This window comes from Scyliorhinus canicula, chromosome 13 (genome assembly GCF_902713615.1).
Source record: "Scyliorhinus canicula chromosome 13, sScyCan1.1, whole genome shotgun sequence".
Classification (NCBI taxonomy): domain Eukaryota; kingdom Metazoa; phylum Chordata; class Chondrichthyes; order Carcharhiniformes; family Scyliorhinidae; genus Scyliorhinus; species Scyliorhinus canicula.
The window spans coordinates 126,121,222-126,139,849 of record NC_052158.1 but is presented as its reverse complement, the minus strand read 5'-3'; the positions used below and the strand labels follow the sequence as shown (position 1 = coordinate 126,139,849).

The following is an 18,628-nucleotide window of genomic DNA, read 5'->3' as shown; positions in this document are numbered from 1 at the left end:
CCCCATAACCCAGGAACGCCACCCAACACTAAGTGCAATTTTGGACACTAAGGGCAATTTAGCATGGCCAATCCACCTAACCTGCACATCTTTGGACTGTAGGAGGAAACTGGAGCACCCGGAGGAAACCCACGCACACACGGGGAGAACGTGCATACTCCGCACAGTGACCCAAGCCGGGAATCGAACCTGGGACCCTGGAGCTGTGAAGCAATTGTGCTAACCACTATGCTACCATGCTATGGCCATTTCCATTATTGTCTACCTCCTCATGCCAACTGAAAATTATTTTAGAACGGAAATGTTCAACTAAAATTTAAAACGTGAACATTTTCTCAGTACCCCTCCAATTTTTCCCCAGGGCTGATCATCGCAGAGTCCTGGAGATTAATCTTCAATTTCAGTAGGTGCCAGACCAATCTTGGGATTTTTCCAACCCTATAAGTAGGCGGGTTCAATTCCCCTGCCGGCTAGGTTATTCTCGACCTCGATTCCCGCCTGAGGTGTGGTGATCCTCAGGTTTAATGACTACCAGCCATGAAAGCTGCCCATGATCATCTGGGACAATGGCAACTGAAGAAAAGTAGGCTGGTTGCAACATTGTGGCGGTTTACTTCTCCCAAGGATGTTCTGGTTTCAGCTGCAAGGGTCACCAAAATAAACCCAAAACATGATTTGCAGAACTGGGTCTTCTTAATTTTTCATGTTAATATTTCACTTTAACGCCATCGATGTCAAAGCTATGACGATTCACTTACTTTACATTTATATTAAGGGAAGATCAGATTACAACAGGGATTCTGAGAGGATAATCACAGGAGAGACTTCACATACTTCTTACTGTAACATCCAAAAGTTATGAGTTTCACACAACTGTTGCCTGTTAATCGCCTTTAATGATAAGACTGCTCATTGAAATATTGCTCTTTTTCTCCCGATTTAATACTTTGAATGGTTGCAACATCCTGTTTTGAAATTCCTTCACATTCATGAAGCACAGGAGGAAAATAAAAAGACCCTAAAAATACAAACCAGATCAAGAAATTAGTGTTCTATAAACTGAAGATGAAAGTTCTTATTAATAAATTATTAAGTACTATATCCTCTCTTCCTTTACTAGAGCGATTGACCATTAAAATAAATACAAGTTCAAACGTTCACATCATATCTATGTTCACATTGGGTATAAGAAAGGCAATTTGCTACAGATGTGCAATATAATCAATAGCAGAAAGCGTTATACTTCTTTTCCCTTTTTGACATAGCTTCAGCCATGAGTCTGGGATATTGTGGAAGCCTTTCAGTTAAGATTTCCTTAATGAAAGAAAGGCTAGTATTTGTCCGAGACATTTTACTGGCCCTAAATTTACTCGGTGCTTCTGACATATCCTTGTTGATGAAAGAGCATAATATTTTCAGGTTTTAACACTGGAGCAGGAAAAGTACCCTCAGGTTTCTGTCCCCCAATCAATGCATTACAGAATATGATGCTTGTTGGAACTTTGTCATTATCCACCCACCAAATCTTATAGAGTTAATTTTTTAAAAATATTTTTATTGAAAACTTTTTCATTTGTAACAAAATAATAAAACGGATGTTTCAGGTTACAATATAAAAATAACACATTCAACAGTTAAGAACACATCCAAACCTAACCCCCCCCCCCCCCCCCCCCCCCCACAAAAAACTAAAAAAAACCTTAACAACTGGTGGTGACTAACACTTTGAGAAAGGAAATTAATGACTGCCATCTAAGCTTGAACATGTCTACCGACCCAATATGGTGTACTTGACCCTCTCCAAATGTAGAAATTCCATGAGGTTACCCAATCAGGCCAAGGCACTGGGCAAAGTAGAAGATCTCCATCCAAGCAGAACTTGCCTCCGGCAGTTATTAATGAGACAAAAGTGAGGACATCCACCTGCATACCTGTCTACAGCACCAATTTGCCATTAAGAATATGTGACATGGTGTTAAAGAAGGAGACTCAAAACATTAACAACTTGGGAGATGAACATAACACGAGTATGATTAGTGTCCCCTGTGAACAATGCTCACAGCGATCATCCACCTCCCAAAAAAATCCAATCCATCCTCACCTTTGTCAGATGAACCCTGTGCACCACTTTGAACTGGATCAAATTGAGCTGAACACAGGAGGACGTGGAGTTTACCCTATGAAGAGCCTCGTCCACACCTCATCCAGGATAGGACCCAATTCACCCTCCACTTTGTTACAGAGTTAATTTTAATAAATTGAAATAAGGGCCAGTGACATTGGGCGTGACACCCCGGCCTCGTTACACTTTAGGCCGGTGAATAGTGGGAGAGGACAAAAACAAGATCCGCGTAAGGCGGCAAACACTTTGCGATGCAACCGGCCAGCTCCCATAGGTGAAATCGTGATCTCGCCATAGTGTGGCAAGAAACCAATTATCACCCTTTAAGCCCTATTTCCATACAATCAATGGGATCCACCCCATACCCAATGACCTCATATCATTCATCAGCCTCACAAGCAAGTGGTCACACTGGCACCGATTAGTACTCCTTTTTTTAAAAAGAAAAACTGGCAGATGGGCTTCTGTGGGGAGCCGAGTAGCCATCTTTGCACACAGGCAAAGAGTCCGGGGGTGCTGGGCTTGCCACCCCAGTGCTCTGCAGGGGGCGGGGTGGTACCCTTGGCTGGGAGTGAGGGGGAAGACAGGCACAGCTGGGGTGGGAGGCTCTAGATGGGAAACCAGGAGGCAACCTCTCACAGCACCACATTGCCAAGCCCTGGATCGTGAATACAGTTCTAGGGCAACCCTTGTCCCTGCCATCTGCCCCATCGAACACACACATCCCACACTGACAGCCATGGCCTCGGGCCATGCGACTGAAGGCTACCGCTAATGTGGAATTGGCAATCATGGTTAAGTGAGCACTTCACGCAACCCAAGTGTATTCCCGTGGGTGGGTGGGCCATTTAACATGTTGGATTCATTGCCTAGCATCCCAATCATATTGTGATGCCAGGACACTGTGCTTGAACACTGCAACATCACACACGTAGCTGCCAACATCCAAACACCCAGGGGATGGGACACAGCTCCAGGGACATGTCCACGGCCAGAAGGTGGGCGTGCGCCACAGGGAGGTGACCAGCGCCGGTCCTGCTGATATTATGAGCAGGTGTCCAGGTACAGGGTCTGGGATCCTGTGAGGGGAGCCCGCTATGGCTGGGTGTGCATGGGCATGGCATTCCAGGGAATGGGTGATCAATAGGGGAATGGAGGGTCTCAGTGGGAGCCACCGTTGTTTGTCAGTCTAACACCCTCTCCTAATTCCTTACAGATGTTGAACGTAATGGCAAGAATATTGGACACAGAACCTGCCCTAGTGGTGCTGCTGATAGTCCAGGCAGCCAGATGCCAGAGACAACAGCATCAAGAGCGTGTCCAGATGCTCAAGGCAGCAGCCCACATTCCAGACCCCATCCCACACCCTGAGGACCCAGCTGCCCATCAGGCCAGGGAGGGACCCAGAGGGAGTCCACCAATGGCACAGGGTGTACAGGCGTCGCTGGTCATTTGAACAGATGATAGACAGCGCATGCCACAGGAGGCTCCGACTCAACAAGGAGATAGTGTGGCACCTGTGCCATGGCCTTGCAGACTTGGCATCACATGGAGGTGGAGGAGGACACCCGCTCCCGGTGGCCGTTGAGGTCACCACAGCACTGATCATTTAGCATCCTTCCAGGGCTTGAGCGGGTACCTGTGTGGTATCTCAAAGGTCTCAAAGGTCTCAAAGGTCTGACACATCACGGATGTCCTGTATGCCCGGGCAGAAAACTACATCATCTTCAACATGGACCAAGCCTAGCAAGATGGCGGGCAGCAGGTTTCTCCATCATAGCCTGGATGCCCCAGGTCCAAGGGATATTAGATGCCCCGCGCTCACGGGCCATCTGGGATGCCCTACGTTAACCAAAAGGGGTTCCACTCGTGAACATACAGCTCATGTTCGACCTGCAAATGAAGATAATGCACGTGTGTGCATGCTTCCCAGGGAGTGTCCACGATAGTTACATCCTGCGGCAGTCTGTCATCCCCGGCCTCTTCGAGGACCACCCAGGGGATAACGGGTACCCGGTGAAGACCTGGCTAATGACGCCAGTACGGAGGCTGGAGACCGAGGCAGAGACCCGCTACAACAAAGCCTATATGGCCACCCGGGAGTGAAATGATTGAAGCACATTTATTTCCAGTGATAGATCGGATCGAAAGAAATAAGGCTTGAAGGAACATTGGCAGCTAATAAAACCATACAAAAGACGCTGGAAATCTGAAATAATTCAGATTGAAATGCTGGAAATACTCAGCAGGCCAGGCAGTACGTGTGGAGAGAAAACAAGTTAATACTTCAGATGATGATGACACTTCATCACGGCAACTAATTGGTGGAGCTGGTTAAGAGTTTAAGAACTATGAAGTTAATGTTTTACTCCGATCATTCTTTATTCCTTTCCCTTACCTGTAGAGAATTCAGTATACAAAAAATGGTGCTGAATACTTCATACGCTGCTTCAATAAGCATCAAATAACCAGTAATCCAGCACACACCCAATGTCACTGTATTAGCAAAGATTACAACAAAGTGCTTCTGAAGAGTTTTCTTAAAGTCCCTGTAATAGAAAATAAATATAAGTAACTTCCCGTTTACAATTGATGTTGTTATCTATGAAAGACAAACAGAAAGATGTGCATTCATTTAAATTCATGATATTATAACAGCGTATCCCTTAGAAATGTTCAATGCACAATCATTTATTTTGAATTGTAAGAATTTTTGTTTGCAGTTCGCATAATTATATTCCAAAAACAAACACAGATGTAATCATACGGGAACATTTTTCCCTCTTTCTTCCTTAAGTGTCACAGCAAATTGTGAAGAAAAAAACATAGAGCTTTTAATGAGGGTTTCCAGCTCATGTTAAATTCAACTTTGAATCAGATCAGCTGCAGATGTGAATAAATTGTTATTCTATAAGAGTTTTTAAACTTGCAAATATTAGTTATTTTCTGATGTTGAACAGACAAAGAAAATTACAATGCACAAATTAAATAATATTTGTCACGTGTATCATATCCCATTCCAGTGTAAAAATAAGTGTTCTTAAACACTGGGCCAGATCTTCACAGACTCTGCAGTCTTTTGAAAAATGACAGCAGGACCCGAATGTGGAAGCCCCTCCCCATTTATCGATAGATCCACATTTTGCAGGTCGGGGGCAGGGTGCGATTCATACAGGCGGGAAACCCAAACTCAGCAGAAACATTTTAACTTTTTTTTTAATTTAGAGGACCCAATTAATTTTTTTCCAATTAAGGGGCAATTTAGCATGGCCAATTCACCTCCTTGCACATGTTTGGGTTGTGGGGGCAAAACCCACGCAAACACGGGGAGAATGTGCAAACTCCACACGGACAGTAACCCAGAGCCTGGATCGAACCTGGGACCTCGGCGCCGTGAGGCAGCAGAGCTAATCCACTGCGCCACCGTGCTGCCCCTGAGACATTTTAACTTAATGTTGAGTTCAGATAGACCCCATTTTGACTATTCCAAGGTCCTTATGCTGTAGTATGGGAATCAGAAATTGATAGTGTAACATAAATGCTCTTGAAGGGTCGTAGATTCTGTTTAACTGTCATGTTTTTTTAATTCCCTGGCTCCTTAAATCTGAAACAAATATAGACTTATGCTGCTAGTAAGAGGGAAAATAATACACCTCTACAGACTGCCTTGGTTGATAGGCCAACTGGTACAGGTTAGAAAACAAAGTTCCAATTATATGTGCAGTTTCAACAGAGTTCTTTACTGATATTTCCGAAGGGCTTTAATTATGTTACTATGAATGCTTGGCTGAGTTTCAAAAGGTATAATTATCTCACAGGACATTTTGAGTTCATTATTTGATCAACATTTTAAAGTGGCTACGAAAGGATTAGATATCTTTGAGTAGCTACTGAATAGAGATTGAACACTAGTGGAAATTGAAAAATTTTAATAGGTTTCATGAATGGTATTTTTTCACTATCAAGTATGTATAAGTGAGAGCGGCATTAGATTGTTAGAAACTTGATTAATTTTCATTCCCACAGGTTCCTGAGATCTGTGAATGATAGATATTGGGTGAGTGGCTATGAAGTTGGGATGGAGGGTGGGTGGGTGACATGGATGGACAATAAAGAAGCATTGGGATTGCATGAAAGGGTTTAAGAGGTAAGGGCTAAAGGGCCTAACAGCTTCCAAAACAACAGAGATGAAGGGCCAGACAATCTGGGCAGGGCTGCTAGCCAACCCACCTCAGCATTTGTCTGACTCCATGCCCACTGACAATCTGCTTCTGGGGTCAACCAGCCTGATTCAATCCTGCCTGTAAAACCCCAAAGCACAGAATAAGGTCCAACTGTGCTCCTTAAACCAAGACAGTTCTGCTGGCTCAGGAAATTTCCTGACTTAAGGCACCTGACCTCATAGCAAAGGTCCAGCCACTATCTCTTCCTTTTGCATGATACATTTATAGCTAAGGTCTCTAACTAAATGTATCAAATATCCTTTTCCCTTCATTTAAGTCTATCAGTAACAAGTGGTGATATTTTAAAAAGTTTGTATTGCATTCTACATTTTTCTATTTTAATCAATTGACTTTAAATGTTACACCAACTTGTGGGGCGTCACGGTGGCACAGTGGTTAGCACTGCTGCCTTACAGCGCCAAGGACCCGGGTTCAATTACAGCCTTGGGTGACTGTCTGTGTGGGTTTGTACTTTCTCCCCATGTCTTTGTGAGTTTCCTCTTGGTGCTCAGGTATCCTCCCACAGTCTAAAAATGTGCAGGTTAGGTGGATTGGCCATGGATTGGTGGGGTTACAGTGTTAAGGTGGGGACGTGGGTAGGGTGCTCTTTCAGATGGTCGGTGCAGACTCAATGGGCCGAATGGCCTCCTTCTGCACTGTAGGAATGCTATAAATTCTTTGATGAATTATTTGATTAAGTGTTCACATATTAATATCATCACGATGTCAAACATGCCAGACTGTTTAACAACTCATTCATCTCAAACCTCAAGAGTGTTTGGAAACCATCTATTGAGGAAACTTCCTCTGTTGTATGTATTATTTATTCAGATTCCACTGAATTGTGAGCTACAATATAAAATCCAGGGTAATTTGTGAAATGCATCAAAAGCTCACCCTCTGTAACCTCTCAGATTTCTCTTGTTGCAAACCATCTTGGACATGATTAAACCGAAAATCACCAAATTCAAAATCAGCACCAAAGCGACTGGAAGCATGAATGCCCACAAAAGTACATTTTCTGCACTGAAAAACTTGCCATTTGTAGCATCGGGGACAGCAAGCCAGCAGCTGAAATTGAAACATTCATATATTACAGTAACAAATATTGTAATACTAATGCGCAGCACGGTAGCACAGTGGGTAGCACCGTGGCTTCACAGCAGCAGAGTCCCAGGTTCGATTCCCGGCTTGGGTCACTGTCTGTGTGGTGTCTGCACGTTCTCTCCGTGTCTGGGTGGGTTTCCTCCGGGTGCTCCGGTTTCCTCCCACAAGTCTCAAAAAGACGTGCTGTTAGGTGAATTGGATATCCTGAATTCTCCCTCTGTGTACCCGAACAGAAGCCGGAATGTGGCAACTAGGTACTTTTCACAGTTCATTGCAGTGTTAATGTATGTCTACTTGTGACAATAAAGATTATTATTATCATGTATAAAATCTTAATTTTGATAACATTGTCCCATGAACTACTAAAGAAACTTGAAAATAGGTTTGGGTTGAGTTGCCTATCATTTTCCCCTCATTTCCATGCAGAAACTTCCAGATTAGAACCATAGAATCCTTATGTACAGAAGGAGGCCACTCTGCCCATCAAGTCTGGACCGACCCTCCGAAAGAGCAAGCTACCTAGGCCCACTCCCCCACCCTATCCCCTTAACCCTGCAATCCCACCTACACATCTTTCCCTGTGGGGGGAAACCGGAGCATCTGGAGGAAACCCATGCAGACACGGAGAGAACGTGCAAACTCCACACAGACAGTCACCCAAGACCGGAATCAAACCTAGGTCCAAGGCATTTACCTTAATCTCAGAGATTTTCTCAAAACTGATTTAGAATCGAAGAAGGAAACCAAGAAACTGTAAGCGTTTTAGACCACAGGCCTATGAGGAAAGATTGGACAGGTTGGGTTCGTACTCAATGGAGTTCAGAGAATGAGAGGTAATATGATTGAAACACACACGATTCCTCAGGGATTAGACAGGGTAAATGTTGGGAGAATTTTTCCACTCATGGGAGAGTGTAAGACCAGAGGACATAGCTGCAGAATAAGGATTTAACAGAGAATTTCTGCTCTAAAAGGTTGATGAATCTTTGGAATTCTTCACACCAGGAAGCTGTGGAGACCATTAGCAGGATCCAATCGGTTTCATGCTGGCCTCCAGCAGGATCCCAATCTGTCATGGCAGGCAGCATCAGAAGTTCCTGCTGTAAATTTGATCTGGTGTAAAACCGACATTTGGGCCTCCTGCCAAATTCTGTCTCCCCCATTGATCCTGCCCTTCACCATTTTGGCATTAGAGAATGCCATCTCTTGTGTCTGGGGGGTATGCATGTGGAGGGGTGGTCTGAGTGGTATTTAGGACTGGCATGTTACTGAGGTAAAACATTTTTGATATGGAATTTGTGAGATGAGCCACCAGATTGTATTCTTCTTTATACCTTGCTACTCTTCTGTCAAATATAGATAAACACTGGCTTGGGGATCAATTACTTTTAAGTTTAGAAACTTTATCTAAAGGCCGCAGTTCCAGGAATTGTGACTGGCCTGCCCTTAGCTAACTGCTTTCCTGGCATAACCAGTCAAAAAGATATTTTTCACTGCACTCACATTCTTTCTTGTCTGTAACCAGCTGGTCCTTTTGCAGCAATTGTTATAATTGCAATAAGAGCTGCTGCACCTAAATAATAAAATAAAAATCTGATTAGGATTTTTAAAAACCACTTTGTACTATTGCTAAAGGCATCGGGCTGGATTCACCATTTTAGAGGCTAAGTGCTGACACCACCGGAGGAACTGTGGGATTTAACGACAGAAAGATTGGCACCGAACCTTCAGCCATCCTGCGACCGATGAGGGGCTGGCAGCCGCGGCGAGTAAAACTCCCTGCTCCCATGACGAAAACGGCTGGAGAATGGCCGGGTCCGTGGCTGCGCATGCGCACAGGGGTGACCTGAACCTGTCATGCTATGAAACATGGCGCCGGCCGTGCATGGATCCGACCTGTCAAATATTGCCCACCTAGCCACCACCCCACCAGTCCCTCCAGCCCTCGCAGAAGCCTCCCCCCCTCCCCCGGGCAGCAGCATGGCTCCCGACCGACTGTGGCAGCGCTGGACACAGTCCGCCGCCGCCATGTCCGGTTCCCGACCACTGAGACCACAGGTGAACTGCGCCATCGGGAACCCGGCCCATCAGCACCAGTGAACCTCGGAGGCCCCGGAGAATAGAGGGTCAGGCCCGCTAATGATATGCAAACGGTGCTTCAACTCCGCGTGGCGAGCGACACATTTATGCCATTTTCAGGATGCCAGAGGATCCCAATTTGGCGTCAAACCAGCGCCTACCACGATTTTGGCGTCAGAGGCTATGCTCCGCCCAATCGCGCTTTGCGATTTCGCCGTCGGCCAATGGTGAATCCAGCCCATCAACTCTTTATTCTTCTGCATTGTCCATTATTTTCAGAAGGTGTCGAATGATGCTAAGTCAACATGTGATAGTGATCCTTCAATAACCTGACACAAATGGCATTCTTTATAGCTGCATCAGGAGTGTCAACTCAATAGTTAACAATGAGAGTAATCACAGACAAATCCAACCGTCCCCTCTGCTACTGTACACAGACATACTCATCTTGCAGGAATTGTTGGATAGCAATCTGTACCACACTCATAAAACCACTGGTGGATCAGTATCACATTGCTGATGAAGCAATATGTTGAGCAATCGTGGAAAGCCATTAATTCTCTCTGAGTAAACAGCAAAATTATTCCGAGCATGCAACAACAAAAACAAAATACGTCAGCACACATAATTATAAGAGGAAAGGTCATGGATTGGTTCAAGTTGTGGCATGCTGCAGGATTATACTGAGTATTATGGATCAATAGTGCAGCTTTACTAACTCACCAGATATATATTCATGATTTTAATATATGTATCAATGACCTGATATTTGGTACATAGGGCACAATTTCAAGGTTTTGTAGATGATATGAAACAACAAGGAGGACAGCAACGGATTTCACTAGCGCTTGACAGGGTAAATAGACTGACATTTAACACAAAGGCGTGCAAAGTGATACATTTTGGTAAGATTTAGGAGAGATGTCAATTAAATGGTACCATTTTAAAGAGGTTACAGCAACAGAGATGAAGTGGATGAATTTATATGCATACAAACCTCTGAAAGTGGCAGGACAAGTTGAGAAGGATGTTAAAAGAAGCATAGAGAATTTTTGATTTTATTACTGAGGCATGATGTAGAGTAGCACATAATTTATCCTAAACCTTTGTAAAATGCAGGTTGGTACTAGGCTGGAATGCTGCATTTATTTCTGGGAGCTAAACTTTAGCAATAGTGTCAAGGTCTTAGAGAGGGTGCAGAAGAGATTTACAGAAGAGGTACTCAGGATGTGGGATTTCAGTTATGTGGAAAGTTTAGAAACGCTGCAATTGTTCTCCTTAGAGTAGTAAAGGTTCACAGAAGATTTGCTGATGGTATTAAAAATCATGAATGACTTTGTCAGAGCAAATCCGTTACTAAGTATTAATCCTACAGCATGCCGCAACTTCACCATATTCATTCCATATCAATGGTGAGGCAAACAGCGAAATGATGCATTTGCAAAGCTAATGGCAGAGTGGTGCAATTACACAGCAGTACACTCGCGCCTTGCCTGAACTTGCTATTCTATTTACGGACAAATAACTGTGAGCATTATTAGATTCACTGTTACTTTGACAGCAATTTCTGACCCAATATTGAGCTATTGCAGAGCAATGGAATTAAATAAACTTGTTCCCATTGTTCACTGAATCCATCAAGGCTTTCTCTTTCCATTCTATCTGCTGATAACGAACTCATACTTTTGCACAATGGGTCTCAGTTGATATGACAGATGCTGAAAGCTGGACCAGTTTTTGGTTGGGGCCTTTTAGAAAGGGTAGATATTGCAGGGAAATCAGGGCCAGAGTGATCTGGACCTACGTGGGTTGGAGACAGATTTCCCAGGCATTTCCCCTCCAAATTAACCTGGGCTTTTTCTGTTTTTCACCTGTCTGAGGAAATTTAGGTGTTGTGCAGATGGTGGAGGTGATTTTTCACCCACAAAGGGTGATAGAGATACACACATTTTAATCTCATCACCGAGCCCCCTCACTGAATATTCAAACCTCACTGATGTGACCGTGACGTCGGTGAGGTTTACAAGAAGTTTGAAAAAATGGAATCAATCAAGGGGATTCCCCGCCTCAGGGAGGAAAGTAAATATAGCCCCCCGGGGAAAAAGATACATGCCCAGGCAGTGCCCCAATGCTTCAGATGGTGTGAGGGTGGAAGAAGTCTCAAAGCTGATGATGGTGGTGGGTGGGGGGGGGGGGGGGGGGAGGCGGGAAGGGTCCTCGATGCTGATGGTGGTGGGTGGAGAAGCACTCCCAATGCTGATGGTGGTGTGGAGGTGGAAGGAGCTTTCTATACTGCTGTTGATGGGGAGAGGGAGGAGCCCTCAGTGCTGCTGTTGATGGGTGAAGGGAGGGGCCCTCAGAGCTGTTGGTGGTGAGGAGGGGGGGGGGGGGAGAGAGCTGGTGAGCACCCTGATGGTGGGAAAAAAACCTGGGGGGGGGGGGAGGCACGGTCTTTGGGGTATTTTCTTTTTTAAGGACACTACATTCCCTTTTGCGCTGGCCTCGCTGGGCCTATCGGCCCTGCCACAGTAAGGGTGTTAGCCACGCCCTCTGTTTTTTTTTTCTGAGGGTTTCAACATCTTGACTAAAATCTCGGCCGTGCAGCTGGAGAGCTACGTGGCGGGCTTCAGTCAGAGCTTCACACTCGGAAAACATATGGGACGGAAGTCTCCGAATGCTGACGCCGAAATAGCGTTCGGCGATTGGCCGGAGAATCCATTTTTACTCCGAAATCAGGGGCGGCGCAGCATTTCCGATGCTCCGCCCCATCAAAAACAGCGTTCCACTGTTGGGAAGGACTCAGGGCGTCACCCGAGGCCCTCCCCCGATGCTCCTCCGACTTCCCGATGGCATCGGCGCGAGTCCTCTTAACTTTCGTAAACCTGGCGTGGCGGCTGCGGACTGTGTCCAGTGCCGCCACAGTCAGAGGGGGGGGGGAGCCGTTCCGCTGGCAGGACAGGCTTTGGCTGGGGGCCGTGGGGACTGGTGGGGCTGGTCCGGGGGTGGAGGGGGGGGGGGGGGGGGGGTTACAGGTTCTTGGTAGCCCAGGTCCACGTACAGCCGCCGCCATGTTGTACGGCCAGACCGCCGCCGTGCGCTTGCGTGGCCACGGACCTGGCCATTCTGCGTCCGTATCGGCAGGTAAAGCCGGGAGCCCGCCACCGGATGGAGCATCGGTGCGGGGGCGCTGCCGACTTGCCGCCAGGAATTTCCGGCCCCAGGGCTTTGAACTACCGCAGACATTCTGATGATCTGCTGTACCTTTGGTGAAAAGCCTGCAGAAAACTCGAAAAACTTATACCACTGCTTGTGAATCTTATACCTGATATCAATTTGTATTACAGTTATACTTACACAGGTATAAGAACTAGTTACTAAACTCGGCACTCACAACATGAAGTAGCAATTGCAAGGAGCAGAGGCTAGTGAATCATAAGCTCGCAGTCTGTGATTTTCCATTAATTAATTTGAAGTATTTGCCTTAGTGCCTCAGTCCAAATGTCAAAGATGGAAAAACTCAATGATGTAGCTCTTTAGTCAACCTTAGACATTTGGAATCTTGAAATTCTATTTGATGTTCATTATTAGTTTTTATTGTAATTGACATTAATGTGGTGCATCAGTTACTTACCCCAGGCCACACCTGCTGACACCGCAACAAAATAGCTTCTCTCCATTTGCTGAATAAGACGATTATATGAACTGAACAATGCAATTCCCTGCACACACATCCATGCAAAGGAAGCCAGAAGGAAAAAATGTAAGAACCATGTTGATGCTGTACAGAAGGGATTCTCAAGTTTTGAGGTCTTCTCTGATGGATTTGTGATTTCAGGACTTGCATTTGCCCAAGTAGGATTTATTGCCCCAGCCAGAAAGGTGATGTATACTCCCAGGAGGGCAACCGATAGATTTATTTGAAGTTTTCCATTCACACTTCTACGATAGTCCCTTGATTTAAAATTAAAAGAATTAGACAATTCTGAAGCTGTTACTGCAACAAGAAATTGTTCTGTTGGGTATTTTTTCTTATTTGTCTGATTTCAGGTTCAGTTTGGTGAAAATAACCACAGGAGAAGGGGAGGGGGGGAAGAGGGAGGAGACAGAGAACAACAGAGGGGAACCAGTGAGTTGAGTGGGGGGAGGCAAGGGAATGACAGTCGGAAGGATTGCACGGGAAACAGTAACAAACTTGGCATCTACAGGAACAGAGAACAAGGTAAATCCGGGCGAAAGACAGGGCGAACAGCTGAAGCGGACGTGATCGCGAGACGACAACGGCAGCAAAAACTTTCCTGGAGAAGCAAGTGACAACACCAACACCAGATTCATTCGCGTATTGCCCTCTGTAATTGTTCTGTAATGTTTCCCCGGCGTCCAAATGTATATGTACCCCCACCAGTTCCCCCCCCCCCCATAAACAGATGCCTACTTATGTGCTAAAAACAATATTGCCAATTGTACAGAGCTGCTGTTGTTGAGCTAGCACATAATCCCCTACCAGTTATTTTATTCTTACTTTTTTTTGTTGTTTGTTTTTTGTGCATGTTCCCTTCTCTTCTATGTGTATATATATATATGTATTCTATTTTATGTACATAACGGTAAATATACTTTGTTCAAAAACAAAATAAAAAACATTTATAAAAAAAAGTTTGATGAATAGCTAGAAACAGTTTAATCTTATCTTTAGAACATAGAACATACAGTGCAGAAGGAGGCCATTTAGCCCACTAAGTCTGTACCGACCCACTTAAGCCCTCACTTCCACCCCATCCCCGTAACCCAATAACCCCTCCTAACCTTTTTGGTCACTAGGGCAATTTATCATGGCCAATCCACCTAACCTGCATGTCTTTGGACTGTGGGAGGAAACTGGAGCACCTGGAGGAAACCCACACAGACACGGGGAGAGCATGCAGACTCCGCCCAGACAGTGACCTAGCTGGGAATCAAACCTGGGACCCTGGTGCTGTGAAGCCACAGTGCTAGCCACTTGTGCTACCATGCTGCCTTTCTCTATTATACTGTATACTTGATCCCTTTCTCTTGTCCTGGAGGGAAGATAGGGCAGAGTGCAGTTGTGCCATACAAGTGAAGTAAAGCAGGACATAACTTATCCTCCCTCCTTATTTTCCTCCTCCTACACCTCATGGCTATCATCCTGAGGCACACCCAGAAGTGAGGTTTAGACCATGCTGACACTTTAAAATTAGAGAATGGAAATGGGAAGCAAATACCTACTCATTGCAGCTGACAGGAATAATCCTTTGATCCATAAGCTCCCTGGGGGCTGTGTTCAAACAGGAACAAACAGGCACTGCACCAGGGGAGCATTTGGTTGGGAATCAAGGTGAGTTTGAGTTACATCAACCAGAATGCATTTCAGATGTGCTGCACCTAACTAATTCTCAGTCACAAGACAAAAGGAAAGTTGACCCTTTTTGCATTCATTTGATTTCAGTTAGCTGTCCTGACTGGACTCTGTGAAGAAGCTACCCAATCAGCCCAATCAGTAAGTGCCTCCAAACGTCAGAGCAGTTTTCTGGTGGATTTCACAAGGCCCAACTATGAAAATGCTTCCTGCTTCGACCAACCTTCTACCCAATAGATGTGGAGATGTCAAAATTGACCATAATAATTCATTTTTTTGCTTTTTTTTTTAAATTTAGTGTATACAATTCATTCTTTTCCAATTAAGGGGCAATGTTTTTTGTTGTGAGGGCGAAACCCATGCAAACACGGGGAGAATGTGAAAACTCCACACGGACAGTGACCCAGAGCCGGGATCGAACCTGGGACCTCAGTGCCGTGAGGCAGCAGGGCTAACCCACTGCGCCACCGTGCTGCCAAAATTGACCATAATAATGACAAGGAATTGATTATGCTGTCTACATATGATATTACAAATGTCATTGGAAAAGAAACTTCATCATTCCTGTGAATAATAATAAAATATTTAAAGTTCCTTACCTCATCCACATTGGTGCAATGATTGTTGCCAGGAGTCCCAGGATTGATAATGCACATCCAATGTATGAAATGGTGTCTAAATATTGTAAATTCTTGCCTTTAACAGTCTGGAAGTAAAATTAAGTAAAATTAATTCTTATCTCCAAGCTAACAGTATATTATTAAATATCACAAAAGTCAAAGTAATAATAGCTAAGACTAGATTAGATTTTGCTAGTTTGTACAAATGTTTTTATACTCATTATTCCTTCAGAATAACATGGAATATACCCTAAATTATTAAGACATTTAAGAAGTTATATGAAAATATATATATTGATTGAAAAGAAAGAATGTTGCTTCACCTCATACACACTGTTTAAATTAGTACGGTAAATAAGGCACCTACCGCACATAGACACATTAGTTATGGTTTAACACATTAACCGGAAGAAATAGGCCATTAAACTAACTGATGATCTCGTTATTATGATCCCAGACCAGACCCCAACAGTTCCGTAGATACTGGACAGAAACCCCAATATTTTATTTAATTTGTAAGACTGTGAGGAAAGGATACTTCGCTCCAGCTGTGATTCCACGGACAAATAGGGATATGATATAGTTAAACAAACTTTATTATTAACATAGGATTAAATTAACATTATCAGAAATAAATAGCTTACAATTACATAGAACATGGAACAGTACAGCATAGAACAGGCCCTTCGGCCCTCGATGCTGTGCCGAGCCATGATCACCCTACTCAAACCCACGTATCCACCCTATACCCGTAATCCAACAACCCCCCCCCTTAACCTTACTATTACACTACGGGCAATTTAGCATGGCCAATCCACCTAACCCGCACATCTTTGGACTGTGGGAGGAAACCGGAGCACCCGGAGGAAACCCACGCACACACGGGGAGGACGTGCAGACTCCACACAGACAGTGACCCAGCCGGGAATCGAACCTGGGACCCTGGAGCTGTGAAGCATAACCACCATGCTACCGTGCTACCGTAAAATTAAACAATGCCTAACAATTAAATGAAAGCCTCCTAATTGCTATATTTTTATCTCCACTCAAGCAAAACTCATCTCAGGTCAAAATCCACTTTTTTTAAAAATTGTATTTATTAAAGCTTTTTTCAACCAAAATTTTTACGTAACAGAAATAAAATGAAAAATATCATTATACAAAACGCAAATATACATTAAATAGACAATTCCCCCCACCTGAGCCCCCCTCCACCCCCTCCCTCCCCTCCCCTTCTCCCCCCTCCCCCCCTTCCCCCCCCCCCCCCCCTCCCCCTTCTCCCGCCCCCCACGTTGCTGCTGCTGACATTTTAAAGCTCTCCTCGAAAATCAAGGAAAGATTCCCACGCCTGGAGAACCCCAGCAAGGACCATCTCAAAGCAAAATTTATTCGCTCCAGGCTGAGGAACCCAACCATATCATTAACCCAGGTCTCCACACTCGGGGGTTTCGAGTTCCTTCACATTAACAAGATTCGTCTCCGGGCTACCAGGGAGGCAAAAGCCAACACTTCGGCCTCTTTCGCTTCCTGCACTCATGGATCCTCTGACACCACAAAGATCGCTATTGTTGGACTCGGCTTCACCCGCGTGTCCAAAATCCTGAACATAGCCCTTGCAAAGCACTGCAAAGCCCTGCCAGAATTCTTTAAGCGCTGGGCATGCCCAAAACATATGGACATGGTCCGTTGGACTCCCTGCACATCTCACGCACATGTTCTCCACCCCAAAGAACTTGCTCATTCTCGCCGTCGTCATGTGTGTACCACCTTAAATTGAATTAAACTGAGCCTGGCACATGATGCGGACGAATTCACCCTGCCAGAGGATCCAGGAGTGCAGGAAGCGAAAGAGGCCGAAGTGTTGGCCTTTGCCTCCCTGGTAGCCCGGAGACGGATCTTGTTAATGTGGAGGGACTCGAAACCCCCGAGTGTGGAGACCTGGGTTAGTGATATGGCCCAGGGCATCAGCCCACAGGCTCTCATCTAGCACCTCGCCTAGCTCCTCCTCCCACTTGCCCTTCATCTCCTCCACTGAGGCTTCCTCCGCCTCCTGCAGCTCTTGGGGGTAGCCGCGGAAATGTCCCCACCTGTTTTTTGAGAAAGTCCCGGACCTGGAGGTATCTGAAAGCATTTCCCGGGGGCAGGCCGAACTTCTCCTCCAGCGCCTTCAAGTTAGGGAAAGTCCCATCTATAAACAGGTCTCCCATCCTTCTAATGCCTGCCCTATACCAGCCTTGTAACCCCCCCCAGTCTATCTTGCCCGGAGCAAATCTATGGTTGTTCCGTATTGGGGTCCAAACTGAGGCCCCCTCCTCCTTCCTGTGCCTCCTCCACTGACCCCAGCCGCCGCCACCACCGGGCTTGTGGTGTATCGTGCCGGCGAGAACGGCAGCGGTGCTGTTACTAGTGCCCCTAGGCTGGTGCCTTTGCATGACGCCGCCTCTTGCCGCCCCCACACCGACCCCTCCTCCATTACCCATTTCCTAATCATGGCCACATTAGGCGCCCAATAGTAGCTCAGAAATTCGGCCGTGCCAACCCTCCCCCTGCCCCGGCTACGCTCCAAGAACAGTCTTTTGACTCGCAGGGTCTTGTTTGCCCACACAAATCCCATGATAATCCTGTTCACCCGCTTGAAGAAGGATTTGGGGATGAAAAAAGGGAGGCACTGAAAAACGAACAGGAATCTGGGAAGAACCGTCATCTTTATAGTCTGCACTCTTCCCGCCAGGGAAAGCGGGAGCATGTCCCACCTTTTAAAGTCTCCCTCCATCTGCTCTACAAGCCGAGATAAATAGAGCCTGCGCAGGGCATCCCAGTTTCTAGCCACCTGTATACTTAAATAACGAAAGCTCCTCTCCACTATCTTGAGCGGGAGCTCCCCCAGTCTCTCCTCCTGACCCCTAGCATGGATTAAAAACAGCTCACTTTTTCCCACGTTCAACTTGTACCCCGAGAAGCTCCCAAAGTCCCCCAGGATCCGCATGACCTCCTCCTCCCCTCTAGCGGGTCCGAAATATACAATAGCAGGTCATCCGCGTAGAGGGAAATCCGGTGCTCCCCCCCCCCCCCCCCCGCCCCCCAAACCAGCCCCCTCCAGTTC

At 45.7% G+C, this 18,628-nt stretch overlaps 1 protein-coding gene across 1 annotated transcript in view; it reads right to left on the bottom strand.

The window, feature by feature from the left end:
* Nucleotides 1-183: 183 nt before the first annotated feature.
* The window catches only part of LOC119975643 (adhesion G-protein coupled receptor G7-like), a 96,128-nt gene continuing 77,683 nt past the window's right edge, over nucleotides 184-18,628 (bottom strand). The window contains exons 10-15 of the mRNA XM_038815424.1: nucleotides 15,505-15,611; nucleotides 13,163-13,482; nucleotides 8,956-9,025; nucleotides 7,243-7,416; nucleotides 4,521-4,671; nucleotides 184-1,018 (exon numbers count right to left, since the gene is read on the bottom strand). Coding sequence (XP_038671352.1) covers nucleotides 884-1,018; nucleotides 4,521-4,671; nucleotides 7,243-7,416; nucleotides 8,956-9,025; nucleotides 13,163-13,482; nucleotides 15,505-15,611 — 957 coding nt within the window. The 3' untranslated portion in view covers nucleotides 184-883. The remainder of the gene's footprint in view (nucleotides 1,019-4,520; nucleotides 4,672-7,242; nucleotides 7,417-8,955; nucleotides 9,026-13,162; nucleotides 13,483-15,504; nucleotides 15,612-18,628) is intronic.